Genomic DNA, 18448 nt, shown 5'->3' with positions numbered 1-18448 from the left:
CATTAATTATCTGAGTACAATGACATCTGGAAGTCGGTGGGATATACTGTATTAGGCAGCAAGTGAACATGTTGTCCCTGAAGCTGCGGCGTTGAAAGCAGAAAATTGGTCTTCACAGTTTGTTACATACAGGGCTGTGTAGCCACAGACTGGTCAGGATGCCCACGCTGACCCATGTCCACAGCCAAAGGTGCCTACAATGGGCATGTGATCATCAGAACCGCACCACAGAGCAATTATTATAATATAGGATTTATTTTGCGTCAACAGTTTGTGCAGCGCTTTACAACATGAGGGCAGACAGTCCAGTTACAATATAATTCAATCCCGGAGGAATCATAGGGTTCTGCCGTTAATGCCCTGTACACACGATCGGTTCGTCTGATGAAAACGGTCCGATGGACGAACCGATCGTGTGTGGGCTCCATCGGTGAAAAAACGTAGAACCTGTTTTAAAATTATCTGATGGTTAAAAAAACAGAAAAAAACGATCGTCTGTGGGCAAGTCCATCGGTAAAAATCCACGCGTGCTCAGAAGCAAGTTGACGCATGCTCAGAAGCATTGAACTTCATTTTTCTCAGCACGTCGTTGTGTTTTACGTCACCGCGTTCTGACACAAACGGATTTTTAACTGATGGTGTGTAGGCACGACTGATGAAAGTCAGCTTCATCGGATATCTGATGAAAAAATCCATCGGTCCGTTTTCATCGGATGAACCGATCGTGTGCACGTGGCAATAGAGCTTACAATCTAGGAGGGGGAGGGTCAAATGATACAAAAGGTAATAATGGTGGGATATGATCAGATGAAGAAAATTAAAGTCCAGTTGTTTGGTGAAGGCAGGATCCATCATGTGGATGGTAGGGGGGTTTGTGCGTCACTTACCTGGGCAAGAGATGGCACAAGAATGCAGTATGGCAGGGTTTGACAAATTTGCTTGGAATCTAGGAGCCAGCTAAAAAAGTTAGGAGCCAGAAAACGCACCCCGTCCCGACGAGCTTGCGCGTAGAAGCGAACACATACGTGAGCAGCGGCCGCATATGTAAACGATGTTCAAACCACACGTGAGGTATTGCCGCGATTGGTAGAGCGAGAGCAATAATTCTAGCCCTAGACCTTCTCTGTAACTCAAAACATGCAACATGTAGATTTTTTTTAAACGTCGCCTATGAAGATTTTAAAGGGTAAAAGTTTGTCGGCATTCCACGAGCGGACGCAATTTTGAAGTGTGACATGTTGGGTATGAATTTACTCGGCTTAACTTTATCTTTCATAATATTAAAAAAAATGGGGATAACTTTACTGTTGTCTTATTTTTTAATTAAAAAAAGTGTAATTTTTCCCCAAAAAAGTGCGCTTGTAAGACCGCTGCGCAAATACGGCGTGACAGAAAGCATTGCAATGATCACCATTTTATTCTCTAGGGTGTTAGGATAAAAAATATATATAATGTTTGGGGGTTCTAATTAGAGGGAAGAAGATGGCAGTGAAAATAGTGAAAAATTACATTAGAATTGCTGTTTAACTTGTAATGCTTAACTTGTAATACCAACGGCTCACCACCAGATGGCGCCAGCTCGCAAAAAAAAAAAAAAAATTTTTTTTTTTATTTATTTTTTTTGCCCACCTTCCAAGCCAAGTCGCCAGGACACCATTTCTAGTCGCCATGGCGATCTGGCGACCGGGATTTGTCGAGCCCTGCAGTATGGGAAGAAGGAAAGATGGTGAAGGCAATGTGATGCTTTGGGCAATGTTCTGCTGGGAAACCTTAAGTCCTGCCATTCATGTGGATGTTACTTGACACATACCACCTACCTAAACATTGTCGGTGACCAAGTACACTCCTTAACATAATGCCACACTGCAAAAATTATTCTAGAATGGTTTGAGGAAAATAAGTGTGATCTATGGAGGTCCCCACCCCGCAATTTACAGGATTTAAGGGATCTGCTACTAACAGCTTGGTGCCAGATACCACAGAATACCCTTAGAGATCTAGTGATGTCTAGAGGTCGACCAATATGGGTTTTTCTCTGGCCGATATTTAGAAATCGCGATGGCCGATATATGATGCCAATTTTTTTTTTTTTTTGGGCCAACATGCTAGGCTGATTTTTTATTTTTTTTTCTTCCCCTTCATCTCATAAAATCTAACAGTTAGACCCCTTTCACCCTGGGGCATTTTTCAGGTGCTTTTGGGCTAAAAATAGCGTCTGTAAAGTGCCTGCAAAACTGCTCCCCTGCAGTCTCAGTGTGAAAGCCCGAGTGCTTTCACACTGAGGCGGTGCGCTGGCAGGACGTTAAAAAAAAAAAGTCCTGCAAGCAGCATCTTTGGAGCGGTGTATACCGCTCCTCCACCACTCCTGCCCATTGAGATGAACGGGCACCGCTGCCGAAGCGCCTGCAAAGCGCTTCTGCAGTGGCGCTACATGGGAGCATTTAACCCCTTCATCGGCCGCTAGCTGGGATATAAGCGCCCCGCTAGCAGCCAAATAGCGTGGCTAGAATGATGGTCCAGTGTGAAAGTAGCGGAGTTCTGCGGAAAAAATATTAAAAGTCAGCTGCTACAAATACTGCAGCTGTTGACTTTTAATATATGGACACTTACCTGTCCTGGGTGCCCGCAATGTCAGCACCCGAAGCCGATCTCTCCCTCGGGTGCTGCCGCTGCCTTTTTCGGTAAGGGAATCAGGAAGTGAAGCCTTGCGCCTTCACTTCCTGGTTCCCTACTGTGCATGCACGAGTCGCGCTGCACGATCCCACTGGTCCCTGCTGACTTCTGGGACCTGTGCATCTCCCAGAAAACAGCGGGGGTGGAGTAGGCGCCAGATGTGGCGTAGGTCACCACAGTCACTGCAGTGATCTATGCCCGGAAGAGGGAGCAAATACCTGGATTACATGTTTATATATATATATATCTTTTAAAGCGGGAGTTCACCCGCAAATCTTTTTTTAACATTAGATTGAGGCTCATTTTGTCAAGGGGAATCGGGTAGTTTTTTTTAAAATAGTAGCCGAAAGAAGCCGAACGTCAGTGCGGCTCTATACGGCGCCTGCGCACCGACGTTCGGCTACTTTCGGAAAATCGTGACGCGATGTATGCGACCGTTGGAAGACTGTCAATCAAATAGGAACGCCCAGTCCCGAAGACCATACCCGGAAGTGGCGGAGAACAACTCTCTCTAAAACGGTAAGTACTACTTCGTTTTTTAAAAAAACACCTGATTCGCCTTTACAAAATGAGCCTCAATCTAATGTTAAAAATTAACTTTTCGGGTGAACCTCCACTTTAAATACACAAAAACGGGTAATCAAAACTTTTGGCCGGGAAAAAAAAATCGGTAACCTGATTGGCTGAAGCGTCACCAAGGCGGGAGAAGAGGACATCGAGGGATGTGGAAGGAGTAAGGTAAGTGCATTTAACAGGGCACAGCGACGACAATGGGCACAGTGGCAACAATTAAAGGGCACAGTGACATGCATAGTGGCGACAATTGAGGGGCACAGTGGCTGCGTTTGGCATGGCACAGTGGTGACAATTGATGGCACAGTGGCTGCGTTTGATGGCATGGCACAGTGACTGCGTTTGATGTCATGGCACAGTGACTGCGTTTGATGGCATGGCACAATGGTGCGAATTGATGGCACAGTGGCTGCGTTTGATGGCATGGCACAGTGGTGATAATTGATGGCACAGTGGCTGCATTTGATGGGCACAGTGAGGCTGCAATTTTTTTCTTTTTTGCGCCCCCCCCCCCAAAAAAAATGTTGAGCACCAGCCGCCACTGGGAGGAGACCTTCCATAAATAATGTGACCGTTTCCTTCTCCCAGCAGTTTGTTTGTCCACTTGCTATCAATTAGCCATATAGAAACAGCCTGCACTTTAAATAGGTAAAACAAGCTCACAGTTGTCAAACAACCCCCCCCCCCCCCGGTCAGCCAGTGGCGCCAACCCACTCCCCCTTCCCATTCGGTCGGTTCATCGGCACACCCCCTCCATCTAGGTTGTAAGTGGGCCACGGGGGGCGGGCATCTTCTCCTCTTCTGCATCACGGCGGCTTCCCTCCACTTCCTAGGTATCCAATAGGATCGTCCTTTTAGCCAATTGGGTGACAGGTCTCGTGACCTGCTTCCCGATTGGCCAGGAGGAGGATCAATGTGAGAAAAAAAAGCCATTTGGAGAAGAGGAGGCCTTGAAGCAGAACCTTACCATTTTTGGGTGGAGAAATCTGAGATATACTAATGGTGGGGTAGATGTTACAGTTGGATGTAGTAGGCATTCATTCTTGTTTCTTACTGAAAATGGAAAACAAAAGTTGAATTTCTTTGCATTAGATGTCTGTAGTTATATAAGCGCAGTGGCTTGCTGGCTCTTCCCCTTTGAAGGGTCGAGAACTGAATGTTGAATCTCGTCTTTCCATCTTCCAGAGGTCACCGTGTCCAGTGTTGGAGCGCCAGGAGAGAATGTTTTCACCACTTCAGTGGCCAGCACAGGCTCCCTCTCTGATCATGTCCTGGTGAGTGTATTATATTGTAACACTTCTGATAATCACGTCTAATACACTCTGAGATGTCATCATGCTTCTCTTCCTTTATACTGTTTGTATCATTTCTAACTTGCAGGCTGAGAGAGCTTCGCTACAAATTGGAGACAGTCTCAGCACTGAGAAGGCCACTCTGATAGTCGTACATACCGATGGCAGCATTATGGAAACGCAGAACATCAAAGTGCCAACGTCCGGTGAGACCTGTACACCTCTGACACATGGCGTGCACTACAAGACACTTTCCTTCAAGTTATTAAAACAAACAAAAAAAGTTTTTTTATTTTTTTGTAAACTGCTGAAAATAACTTTTATAATTATCAAACGGAAACCTGACATGGGAAATACATAAGATGCCATTGCTGACCTTCTGCTGAACATTCTAGATACTCGGATGGCTAGGACTTCAACTTTGTGAGTCACTGACATGTAACGAATTCTGTATCCCCCTATTGTTCTGTAATGAAGGGCTTAAAGTGGATGTAAGCCCACTCTCACCCTTTCTAAACTACTGCCATAGTGCTGATCTATAAGGATATAGATGCCTCCTGCATGTATCCTTACCTGTCAAATATGTCCCCTCTGTTATAAGAACTGAAAACTGCAGATTCTGTGGCTGGATCTGTTGTCTGGAGCTCTGTGGGTGGAGTCGTGATGTCAGTAGACTCCCCGCCCTCCTCTACACTACCTTTGTCAACATGCATTTTCTCTTGTGTATTCCTTACACTGAATTCTGCTATGATCACTAACATCCAGTCAAAATCCAGAAAAGGAGTGGGGGTGGGAATTAAAAAATAATGCCTGACTCCAGGCTAGTGCATGAGATATGTAAATAACCTGTAATTCACAGCAAGGGGGCGGAACGGACTAAGGTATTTCTCTGTAAGTCCGTTTTTATCTCACTGAACAATAAAAGAGGATTGCTCAGAGCTGGATTAACTCTGTGTGGCAAGACTGGGCACAGATGATAGGAAATCTTATACTCTACATCAGGGCTCACAATTTCAAGTCCTGAGCTACTAGCCAGGCCTCAAGAGTTACTCGCCACCAGTTGCCCCACCTAATTCATACACTGCCCTGCGCCTAATTGCACCCGTAAACACGCCCTCATAGATTATCTCATGGAATGACAATGTTTTATGCAGAATCAAGTTACAAAATTAAATATTACCAACAAAAACTTTAACAAAATGGGACAGGGCACTGGGGGCAGACCAGAGGGACAGGGCACTAGAACTGGGTCTCTTCCCCATTCTCTTGCTGTCTCCTCTGCAACTCCCATCCATCCTCTCTCTCTCTCTCCCATTCATCTCATCATCAGGAGCCTGTGTGTGCGGCTCCACGCTTGCATGTCCCCACTTCCCCCTTTTATTCAGGCTGGCAGTGAGGAGAGGAGGTGCAGCACAGCGGGAGGGAGTACAATCCAGCGCTGAGATCCACACAACTGCACTGCCATTGACACCATAGCACAGCGCACACTGACACCGCACAGCACACATTGAGACCAGTCTGTTCACAGTGCTCAGGCTAAACTGTTGGACACTTACATAGAGCACAAGGAGAAGAAAACTGTACAAACTGGAAGGCTGCCACTCTCATGTCAGGGCAACTTTCAGTGAGCGCTGCACCGGAGTGGTAATTTTTGCAATCCTCCACCTCACTCATTACTTTCTGCTCTCCAGCTACATTGGTCGGGGCCCGGGGGAGGGGGCAGGCTCAGATAGGTCTCACTGTTAGGTCTCATGGCTTAATGAGAATTGTGAGGAGAGCACCTGTGTACTGCTCTGCCTGTGCGCGGCTCACAGACTACTTTTCCCGAGCATGCACCTTTCCTCTTCGGCCGCCAATCGCATCGGGGCTCTAAGTGTAGGCACAGATTGAAGGGACATTGGTCATGCAGCCCTGTCATCACTCGCCCCCAGTTTAAATCCACTCGCCAAATGCTAGTAGGCGAGTGGAAATCTTGAGGGCTGCTCTACATTGTGACATAAATTTTTTTTTAAAAAAAAATTTGGGTTTACATCCACTTTTATTAAAGTGATTGTAAAGGGATTTTCTTAAAATAACAAACATGTTACACTTACTGTACCTGGTCTGTGTAATGGTTTTGCACAGGGCAGCAATGATCCTCCTCTTCTTGGGTCCCCCACTGGCACTCCTGGCTCCTTACCATATGCTGAGTGCCCTCATAGCAAGCCCCTTGCTATGGGGACGCTCATGCAGGCTCCATCCTGAACTGCTCTGTCTGTCTATTGATACACCCCCTCTCCTCACGGGCTGTGATTGACTTTGGATTTTGGCTCCTGCTGCCTCCATGTCCAGTAAGGAGAGAGAGAGAGAGAGAGAGGAGAGAGCCGGTCAAGATGGGGCTCAGATAAGAATAGGGGGGCTGGAGGGTGGGAGCTGAACACAGAAGGTTTTTTTAGAATACTTTTAGCTTAGTTTCTCAGTTTATTACACACAGTGTAGTCCCATCCTAATATGAGAGTTTATTTATTAGGGTAGTACAATAAGCATTGACAATATGTAACATTTACCAGGACCATATTGGTGAAAGTTGAGTTTGATTGAAATGATTGCACTTTTCTTACTGCTCTTTGCCTTACTAAACAAGAGCATTCGTTTCCACCTGCTTAACTGATCTTTGCATTGTGTATAGGATCTGAAAGGTCACCAAGCTCTCAGTCCCCAGGACCAGACAAAGATGACACAAAATACACCTGGGATCAGTCTGCCTATGATAATGAACTACCTGTACGGTGTCGTAATATAAGTGGCATCTTGTACAAGAACAGACTCGGATCAGGTAAACTATGACTATAACTTTCTTAAATCCGAACTCCAGGGAGATATCAAAGTCACATGTAAATGCCACTCTGTACTCATTAGAACATTACATGTTTTTTTTTCCAATGCAGCCAGTGCATTAGACCTGATATCAGCCTCCTGCAGTCTATTGTGCAACAGAGTTCAGAGGGGGAGGCAGGGGTGGCCCATCCATTAAGGGCGCTGCCCCCTCTCTCCAGCCTCCCCCTATATGGTAATGGGTAGATGACTGCTGCGTCCAGCCCCTTTCGGGTCACTGGGTGCATAAATTACAGTGGAATTTTTTTTTTTTTTTTAAGTACCTGATTAGAGTTATATAAGCAGATTAAGAGCGAGTTACGCCGGCGTATCAGTAGATACGCCGTCGTAACTCTGAATCTGCGCCGTCGTAAATTTAAGCGTATTCTGGAAACCAGATACTCTTAAATTAGGCTAAGATACGAGCGGCGTAAGTCTCCTACGCCATCGTATCTTGGGGTGCAATTTTTTCGCTGGCCGCTAGGTGGCGCTTCCGTTGAGTTCGGCGTAGAATATGTAAATGACTAGATACGCCGATTCACGAACGTACGTGTGCCCGTCGCAGTAAAGATACGCCGTTTCCGTAAGAGGTACGCCGGCGTAAAGATAAAGCTGCCCCTAGTTGGGCTAGTCAATGTTAAGTATGGCCGTCGTTCCCCCTCATCCTCATTTGAATTAGGCGCGCTTACGCTGGCCCCATTTACGTGAATACAGCACTTGCCTCTCTGACTTACGGCGGCATAGCGTAAATACAATATGCTACCCTGCCGGAAAGATGCGCTGCCGTACCTGAATCTAGGTAATAGGCTTCAAAATCGGGTTGGTTCAGGATGCTCAGGATGCGTCCAGGACCCCCCCAGGTGTGTTACAACAGCTATTTGCTGCTGCAACACTGATCCTTCTCCCGGCCAATCGGGAAACGGAACTGATACCTGTCACCTGACTGGCTGTAAGACAGGCAATCTTATTGGATGCCTAGGAGAAGAGGAGACACACAGCGGAAGTGAGGTAAAGCCGCCCGGTCGGTGGACTGACCGGCAGACAACAGGAGGTGGGTTTGAGTTTCCGCAGGGGGGTTCGGTTGTTTGCCACCCCCCCCCCAAACAAGAAACCACCAGCGGCCACGGGGGGTTGGAAAAGCAGGACAAGCCAATCAGGTGTGATGCAGGGAGCATGCTAAAAGGAGAGAGCAGAGTGATGAGCAATGTGCTACTTCTTTTACTGTCCAGTCAAAAGGTGGGGGTGGGAAATAGACCTGTAAATGAAAGTGAAACTGCAGGAAAGTTCAGGTCATCTCTGCTTCTGGGCAGGGTTGTGTAAAAGAATAAGTTGTTGTTGTTGTTGTTTAATATATATATAAATTATGACTATGAATTGGCTTAATTCTTTTTTTTATATCTACCTGGACACAAACTGGGTTGACAGTGTGCAAATGGCAGTAGATATCAGCAACTGTCAGCTTTTAGTTTACATTCATGAATTACTTGAACCTCAGCTGAATAATATATGGCTAGTTTATGGTTGTACTCTGACAGGAGGTCGTGGGCGCTGTTTGAAGCATGGAGATGCGTGGTACACACCAACTGAGTTTGAAGCCATGGCGGGCAGAGCCAGCAGCAAAGACTGGAAAAGAAGTATTCGATATGCAGGAAGACCCCTACAGTGCCTTATACAGGTAAGCCCAGAGCACTACATAATAAGGAATCGGGTTTGAGTGGAAGACGGTGCTGGACTGGTGCCGCTCGAGGCTACCTAGCGATAGGTTACTGTGTGGAGGGTATAGAAAGAATTGCTTCCAATGGGTTGTATCCCAATTTTAGGTGGTAAGTGATTTGACACATGTTGGGGTCTTGGGCTGCCACCTTTTTGATAACGACAATGGAGCCGTTCCCGCAGTGAACGTTTTGGAGATTGGAGAGGAGTGCCTGATGTCCAAAAGAAAGGTCTAATTTTATAGTTATTTTTATAACTACAATATTCATCAAGTGAGACCTTTTTTTTTTTGGACCTCAGGCGCTCCTCTCAAATCACCAAAGTGTACATAATTGGGAGGAAAAATGACAAATGTTGCTCCAAGCAGCCAGTCATTTTTTCCATTTGTTATCTAGTCTACACTACCAGCAGGCAGCCTGAATCTGATTAACTGAGGAAGTCAACTCCGTTTTTTTTTTTCTATGGCGGCTGCTAAGCTTTCTTCCTCCTATGGAAATCATAGTTGCTTAGCTGTCATTCTGATCCTATTTCTTCATTATTTAAGGTCACTAACCCAGAAAAAGTGTGCAGATAAGGGCTTAAAATGTCTTACTTTCCTGATCTGAATATTTTATGTGTTGTTAAATTTAGAAAGTGGCCATAGATTTGACCAGGCAATTAGCATTTTCTAATAGAGGTAATCTGTCATGACAGTTGTTTGTTGATGTGTTTTTAGTGTAGCTGCTGACTCTTGTTTCCATAAGTGCTTTAGGCTGCTTTCACACTGAAAGTGACGCTCGTTTTAGCGGCGCTTTAACGCTTTTCTGCAACTAGTGGGTTGCTTTTAACCCAAAAAAGGGTTAAAAACTCCAGTTTTGGCGATTGGTTCCAATGGGCAGGGCGTTTTAGGGAGCACTAAATACAGCGCTCCCAACCCACTCACCAAAGATGCTGGTTGCAGGACATTTTGGAACGTCCCACAAGCACACCGCAGATGCCATTTCTAGCGCTAAAGCACCTGAAAACCACCCCAGTGTGAAAGGAGTCTTCCACTGTGCTGGATGTCTCATTGCTGAGCATTAACACTCGGTTATACTGTTAAAGAGCTTATTCACACTCATTCTTTGCAGTAAGGGATGGTAAAATACTTGATATAACTGCACATACCTGTAATGGATAGCGGTTTGGTGCTGTACATTGTGGTGCAATCGCAATTCATTTTGAATAGCTTTACACTTTAAAAGTAGCTGACAATGCATCCGCACTGCAGCATACTCAAATATACAAAGCTGTGTGCTGTGGGTCAGGTCTGTTTCTTGCGTTTAAAGTGTGATGCCGGCCCTTCCAAAATCCTTCCAAAATTGCGTTTTATGCAAGGCATAGTGTAATTGGGCCCTTAAAGGGGTTGTAAACCCTCAAGGTTTTTTCACCTTAATGCAGGGATCCTCAAACTACGGCCCTCCAGCTGTTGTAGAACTACACATCCCATGAGGCATTGTAACACACTGACATTCACAGACATGGCTAGGCATGATGGGAATTGTAGTTCCTGAACAACTGGAGGGCCATAGTTTGAAGACCCATGCCTTAATGCATTGTATGCACTAAGAGGAAAAACCTTCTGTATTGCAGCTGCCCCGCCCCCCTTTTTCTTACTTGAACATGATCGTTCCAGGGGCGAGCACAGCTGCTCCAGCCACTGTCTCAGATCCTCATTGGATAGATTGATCCTCATTGGGAGCCAGTGACACGGGGCGGGGCAGAGTCCTGCTGTCTGTGTCAATAGATGCAGCAGCAGGACTCGGGAGCGTGCCTACACGCAGGGCCGTTTGAAGGAATTTGGGGGCCCCAAGCAAAATGGGGGGCCCCCAAGCGCACCCCCCCCACACGCAAAGCCTACGTTGGCGCTACACTCATTTTTTACAACCATGTTCTTACTCCCCCTCCCTAGTCCCTATGTTTTTCTATTCTCACCTCCCCTTTTTCACTGTAGGCTGCATGGCCGAGCTCCTCTTCCTCCTGATCAAAGTCCCCTATCAGATAGTGCCCGGGCTGGGCCAGGTACCGCACGGTACAGGAGATTCCCTTTCCTGTGTTCCCGGCCGGACTTAAAGGAAGTGAGCACTCAGTGTGCACTTACTGTCAGAGTGGCCGGGAACAGGAAACTGAATCTCCTGTACCACGCGTGGTACCCGGCTGGACTGACAGGACTCCAGGAGGAAGGAAGAGGAACTCGGCCACGCTACAGCCTGGGAAGGGGAAATTGGGGGCCCCAGGCCAACTCGGGGCCCCAAGCAATTGTTTATTTTGCCTGCCCACACGGGTGTCTCCATGAAAAGCAGCTCTCCGAGAGGGGCACTTGAGAAGAGGAGGAGCCAGGAGCGCCGCTGAGGGACGCCAGAAGAGGAGGATCGGGGGCACTATGTGAAAAACCCTTGCAGAGAGCAGGTAAGTATAACCTGTTTGTTATTTAAAAAACAAAAGGGAATCTTAACAATCCCTTTTAAAGAATATCCTTCTCAGCAGCAGTTGTTCTCTAAGGTAGAAGAAGCTGCTAACTTTTCAAGAATCTGAGCGATGACCGCACATATATTAGTGTCTGTGTATACTGTGCAGTGCACTCAGTATATATCTTTACACAATGCACCATTGAGTGTTGAGCATCGAAATCCTATAATAGGCCCAGGCACAATATAATGTGCTCATGTTTGCAAACCCTATTTGTACTGAAGAGCATAATCAGTCTAGGTCTAGGACCTCTCTCTCTCCCTCTGCAGTAACATAGACTGAAAATGGCGTCACCAGTGCTGTAATCTTATTGCCATAAGGATTGTACATTCTAGTTTGCTGTAATCCGTCTGCTGAACTGTGTGTTTGTATTTGCAGGATGGCCTGCTGACCCCTCATGCTGCATCCTGTACATGTGCGGCCTGCTGTGACGACCTCAGTCTTGTAAGTGGGAATACATTGCGTCAATGATATCCATGTGTTTAAAGGGCCACATTAATTAACAACACAAACAAATAGCTGTTTCTATGTTTAATTACATACAATCATTATTTAACATCGCTTTCAAAAGAACTATCCCTGTGTTTCAATATTTGTTTAACCTATTGCATAGCTCCCAACTGTCCCTGATTTCTAGGGACTGTCCATGATTTGGAAGAAGGTCCCTCTGTCCCCTTTTCCTTCTCGTTTGTCCCTTATTTTGATCTGATCTATATAGTTATATATAAAAATATTTATCTTTTAGAAAAGTGTTTCGCAGTGCTAAACCTTTCATCCAATTTCTAAATTGCTGCAGTTGTAAATGTCAAAAGCCAATATAAAGGAATAGTAGTGCTTAAAATAAGCACTTGTGGGTTTAACTAATAGTTTTTTTGTACAATTCTCCTTTAAGGGGGCGTGGCAGGGGTGTGTCCTATCCCTCATTCCCTTCTCAGAAAAGTTGGGAGGTATTCTATTGTTCTGCTTACATATTACTTTCCCTGGTACCCCTCCCGTCATTAACATGCTAACAACATATTTTTTTTTAACCACTTGACCCCCCCAGGCACGTTCTAACACTTTTTGTTTACATGTAACAATCAGTATTTTTTTGCTAGAAAATTTCTTAGAACCCCAGACATTATATATAATTTTTTTTTTAAAGCAGAGGCCCTAGAGAATAAACTGGTGGGTGTAGCAATTTTTTGTCACACTGTATTCACACAGTTGTTTTTTTAAATGCATTTTACATGCATAAGCCAATATTTGGGTATTATATAAAAGATGTTACGCCAAGTAAATGGATACCAAACATGTCACGCTTTAAAAATGCCTGTGCAACCGCGACAAATGACGTACATTTTACTATCCATATGCAACGCTTTTAGAGCCTTTACAGGTTACCACTTTAGATTTACACCGAAGGTCCATTGCTAAAATGACTGCCCGTAATCTGACGTTCGCGGTGATACCTCACATGACGATTGCTGTTCTGCATGTATTCGGGACCAAGTCACCTTTGCATGTGAGCCCGGGTGGAATGGGGGCACTTTAAAAAAAAATGTTTTATTACTTACACATTTTTACACACTTTTTTTTTTTTTTTTAAAGCGAATCATCACTATCTTAGCTGTCACAAGGGATGTAAACATCCCTTGTGACAGCAATGGCCATGTGATAGGTACTCTTTATGGAAAGATCTGGGCCTATAAGACCCCAGATGCCTCCTCTTCCCTTAAAAGCATTTGATCACACCAAGATCGATGTGATGAACTGCTTTTCATTTAAAAAAATTGCGCGGTTTACATCCAGGTAAACCGGAAGTGAAATAAGGTAATCGCTTCCAGTTCCCTATATCATAGAGACGAACAAAGCGTTTAGCTGCAGGCATCATCTCGGTATAACCACTTGAAGTCTAGTAATGTACTGGTACGTGGCTGGTTGTCGAGTGGTTAAAATGGTTGTAAACCAAGACAAAGGCATAATGAGCTAGTATGCTATGCATACAAGCACATTATGAATTACTTACCTTAGATCAAAGCCCCCGCAGCCGTCCTATACCCCCCTCCGGCTGGCGACATCTCTCCCGGGGGTTATTTCTGGGTATCGCAGCTCCAGCGCTGTGATTGACCAGAGCCAATGACATCACTCCTGCGCATATGTGCGGGAGCCACCGGTAACGGCACACGAACTGATGCAACAGCACATACGTGCCATTGCTTCAGTTTGCCCCAGTGCCAATGACATCGGCACATGCAGTGGACAGGAGATATCCCCTAAACCGTGCAGGTTTAGGAGATATCCAGAGTAGCTACAGGTATGTCTTATTATAGGCTTACCTGTAGCATAAAGTGGTTGTAAAGGGTTTACAACCACTTTAATAAAACCTTTCTGTATTCATTGAATCACTGGGTCTCTGTGCAGGGCTGGCAGATCATGGCTGGTGGGAGAAACTCTACATAGCTTTCTGAAAACATCACATCACCCTGACTCAGTACTTGGGCTCGATTCACACCTATGCATGTTGCTTTTGAGCGTTTTTTGCGGTGCTTGCTGCGTTTTTTGACGTGCGTTTTTACCGCGTTTTGAGTTTTTTTTTTTTAAAGACAGTATTTTTTTTTTTTTACATTTCCTTTAACAACCAGCTATAAACAGGTAAAAAAAAAAAACGCAAATCGCGGCATCCGCTAACGTCCGCAACCATCCGCGTCCGCAAAGATCCGCTTTTGCGGACGGAAGAAAACCCTATTTTTCTTCCGTCCGGCGGAACGGATCGGATGAATACGGACACACGGTCCGTATTCATCCGATTCCCCATAGGGGAGAGCGGAGGAAAGACAGGGCGGTCTCTGCACTGTGTGCGGGGACCGCCCTGTCCGCCGACAGCTCAGCGGGGATTTACGGAGGAATCCCCGCTGAGCCAAACGGGCTAACGGAGCGGATCAATACGGATCTGCTCCGTGTGAAAGAGCCCTAAGTGTGAATGGAGCCTTAAAGGGGGAGATTTACTAAAACTGGAGCACACAGAATCTGGTACAGCTGTGCATGATAACCAATCGGCTTCCAAGTTTTAGCCTAGGTTCACACTGCTGTGGGTTAGAAACCATGCGAGTTCAGCTGAACTTGCACGATTTCATACTGGCAATGTAGTCTGACTTCAGGGGCGATTTGATAGACACCTGTGCGGGTTCGCATGCCAATTTGGCCCAATGTGAATGGGGGCTTATTGTTGGAGTTCTTTCACAAGGGCGGACTGTTCAGATCCGCCTGTCAGTTTTTCAGGCGAACTTGAACGAACACTCCATACATCTCTATGGAGCGACGGATGTCAGTGGTGACGTGTCCGCTGACATCCGATCCGCTGGGCTAAATCCAGACGGATAAAAACCCTATTTTCCATCCGTCTATTGGATGAAAGCGGACAGACGGTTTGTTTTTCATCCAATCCCCCCCATAGAGGAAAGCGGGGATCTGACAGGTCCATTTCTGCACAGTGTGCTCCGACGGACTTGTCATCCGCCAGCTCACCGGTGATCAACAGATCGATTCCTGCTGATCAAGCGGATGTCTAAAAACGGATCCGCCCGTGTGAAAGGGCCAACTGAGCTCAATTGAACAAGCTGAAGTTAGAAGCTGATTACTAACCTGGTGCAGCTGTGCATAGTTATCAAACATTTAGTCAGTCTGGAGGAGTGGGAGTTGCTACGCAGACTGCATTTGGCTAAAGAACACCCTAGGACGGTAATGTCCTGCTTTCTGCCAAGCCTGTTAGAGCAGGGAGAGAGGAGGGAAGACTGGCAGACGGGCACAGTGCTGGATTGATACAGGCCTCAGGTATTTTAAGGGGGAATGGGCACAGCAAATGGCAAAACCTTTTTTACTTTAATGCATTCCCTGCCTTTAGAACCTTTATAACTATGTGCACCTGCCCTAGTTTTTTTTCTTAGCCCCCCCCCCCCCCTTCAAAGTCTCACATACACCGTTTGATCCTGCCAGTGAAGTCCACCCAATGCAGTTTTATGTGATATGTGGCAATGATCACTGCTCCTGAATTCAGTGCACAGTTCAGGTTTTTGATGCTTTTTAGAAAGAAGGTGCATTTTAGATTCCCAGGTTCAGTTAGTCCATCATACTGGAATTGGTGTCCATCATACTGGAATTGGTGTCCATCATACTGGAATTGGTGTCCATCATACTGGAATTGGTGTCCATCATACTGGAATTGGTGTCCATCATTCTGGAGATTTCATCCATCTACGCTTTTCACACTTTTGTTCTCTTTCTGCAATGAAGAGACCAGCTTCAGTTCCAGTCTTCCTTGTTATTCCCTAGTAACAAGGAATGACTTCTGATCACCCCAGATTTTTCACTTAGTACATGGAATAAATAAAGTTTTTTTAATGCCCCCATGGGACTGTGCTTTGCTGATTTGTCAGGTTTTCTGTCTCTACGTTCCCACAGGACTACAATGCACTTACAGATCTTAGCACCAGGAACCTTTTTTAGAATACGTGTCAATCTTGTCTGCAGCGTCAGATCTCACAGGTTTTGATGTTGTGCCGATTCTGCCACCTCAGCTTGTCATCCATTGCTCCTTATTATCTATGCAAGTTCTTGAAGGCGAATTCTACTTAAATGTCCCGTGGCACTTAATTTTAATCAGGGGAAATGAAACGCTTGATAGCCAATTGCTATTGTGCCAGAGGAACTTTTCTTTCCTGTCACCCACTGACATTCAAATAGTCCTTGGCATAAAATAATTGCAAAACTCCACAATGCATTCTGATTTCACAATGAGATTGTAAGGAAAGTATAATATTTTCTGTGTACATGTATATTGACGTATTATAGAAGTGCTTTTTTTATTTTTTTAAGTATTTTGAAAGGCATGACAAAATTGTTGCTCACATCCATATTTGTGTTGTATTAACCACTGCTATACAGAGCGCTTTAATCACCTTCCTGCCCAGGCCGTTTTTTCAGCGCTGTTGCACTTTAAATGACAATTCCGCGGTCGTGGAACATTGTACCCATATGACATTTTTATATATATATTTTTTTTAAACAGAGCTTTATTTTTCTGGTATTTAATCACCACTAGGTTTTTTTATTTTTTTGCTAAACAACAAAAAAGTACAAAAAATTCAGAAAAAAATAATATTTGTTTATTTTATACAATTTAGCAAATAAGTGATTTTATCTTCTTCACTGACCGTGGCGGCTGGTGCTCAATTTTTGGGGGGGCGCAAACAAACGAAAAAACAAAACAAAAAAACAAATGCGGCCACTGTGCCATGCCATCAAATGCGGCCACTGTGCCATGCCATCAAATGCGGCCACTGTGCCATGCCATCAAATGCGGCCACTGTGCCATGCCATCAATTGCCGCCACTGTGCCATGCCATCAATTGCTGCCACTGTGCCATCAATTGTCGCCACTGTGCCATGCCTTCAAATGCAGCCACTGTTCCATGCAACGCAGCCACTGTGCCATAATTTTTCACCACTGTGCCCATCAATTGTCACCACTGTGCCATGCCATCAAATGCAGCCACTGTTCCATCAATTGTTGCCACTGTGCCATGCCAAACGCAGCCACTGTGCCATCAGTTGTCACCACTGTGCCCATCAATTGTCACCACTGTGCCATCAAACGCAGCCACTGTGCCATGCCATCAATTGTTGCCACTGTGCGAACATTAATTGTTGCCACTGTGCCCTTTAATGCCGCTGTGCCAATTGTCCCCACTGTGCCCTTCATTGCCGCTGTGCCCCTTCAACCCCCCCCCCCCCCTCGGCACTTACCTTTACTGGAGTCAGCCATCCACGTCCTCGACCCTTGCCTCGATGTCTTCTCCCGCCCTCAATGACGCTTCAGCCAATCGGGTAACCGGTAGCCAGAACCGGCCAACCTGATTGGCTGAGACGCCTGTCAGTCTTATCCAAGGAACGCAAACCCCGTGCGTTACGAGGATAAGCTTCTGGGGACCCGAGCGCTGTACTCAGAAAGCCTATTAGAGCCGCTGGCTCTGATAGGCACTTCCGTACAGCCAACCAGCTGCTGTTATTCAGATGGTCGGCACCTCCTGTCTGGCCATCTGAATAGAACAGGGCAGCGGTGACAATAACATAGATTCGTGCAATGCATGAATCTATGTTATTAGACTCAGTGGCGGTGAGAGCCAGAGGGGGCGGGGCTCCAGCGCCCTCTATGGACGAACCGCCACTGTTCACTGATGTGCTCTGATGAGGCTGCACTGAGGGTCACTAATGGGGCTGCACTGATCATAAGTGCCCTGATAATTAGTGTAAATGTCCCCTGTAACTGGAAAGCCGGCTATCGGCTTTCCTTTCCTCAGACACTGACAACCGTGATTGGACACCGCTGATCACATGGTAAAGAGCCCCACGTCATTGGCTCTTTACCCTGATCAGTGATGTGCCAAGTCACCAGCTCCCCACCGATCACTGCGCTGAGCCGTGCAGTGTGAAGGACATCATATGACCGGATGGCAAATCTGAACTCTGAGTCTAGCAGTAAACGATAAAGTAATAAGCTGTAATAGTTACCTTATTCCTCATTTCAGCAGGCTTCTTACACTCACCAATCCTCTCACACTCACCAATCCTCTCTGTCACTCTGTGTTGTCCTTGCTGTCCTCATGTACAATGTATGTATGATATCCTAGTGCAATCACCGCTGGAGTGCCTGAGAGAAGAGGAGAAAAAAAATCTTTGGGGGCCCGTTGTACATTGTGTAGGAAGCCTGCTGGAGCTTCAATTAGGATTTGGCCCTTGCAACTTGGGGGAAACCCCACTACAGGGAGTTTTTTTTTTAAATCAGAAATATGTAGAAGAATACATGTTGGCCTAAACTG

General features: G+C 45.8%; 1 protein-coding gene across 2 annotated transcripts in view; it reads left to right on the top strand.

The window, feature by feature from the left end:
* Positions 1 to 18448, top strand: part of DEAF1 (DEAF1 transcription factor) — a 49761-nt gene that overhangs the window by 705 nt on the left and 30608 nt on the right. For both annotated transcript variants that reach the window (XM_040328626.1, XM_040328625.1), the window contains exons 2-6: positions 4432 to 4520; positions 4627 to 4744; positions 7207 to 7353; positions 8927 to 9066; positions 11970 to 12035. In XM_040328626.1, the coding sequence (XP_040184560.1) occupies positions 4432 to 4520; positions 4627 to 4744; positions 7207 to 7353; positions 8927 to 9066; positions 11970 to 12035 (560 nt within the window). The remainder of the gene's footprint in view (positions 1 to 4431; positions 4521 to 4626; positions 4745 to 7206; positions 7354 to 8926; positions 9067 to 11969; positions 12036 to 18448) is intronic.

The sequence above is a fragment of the Rana temporaria genome, chromosome 11 (genome assembly GCF_905171775.1).
Source record: "Rana temporaria chromosome 11, aRanTem1.1, whole genome shotgun sequence".
Lineage (NCBI taxonomy): Eukaryota > Metazoa > Chordata > Amphibia > Anura > Ranidae > Rana > Rana temporaria.
Note: the sequence above shows the minus strand (reverse complement) of the source record. Positions and strands in the feature narration are given on the sequence as shown.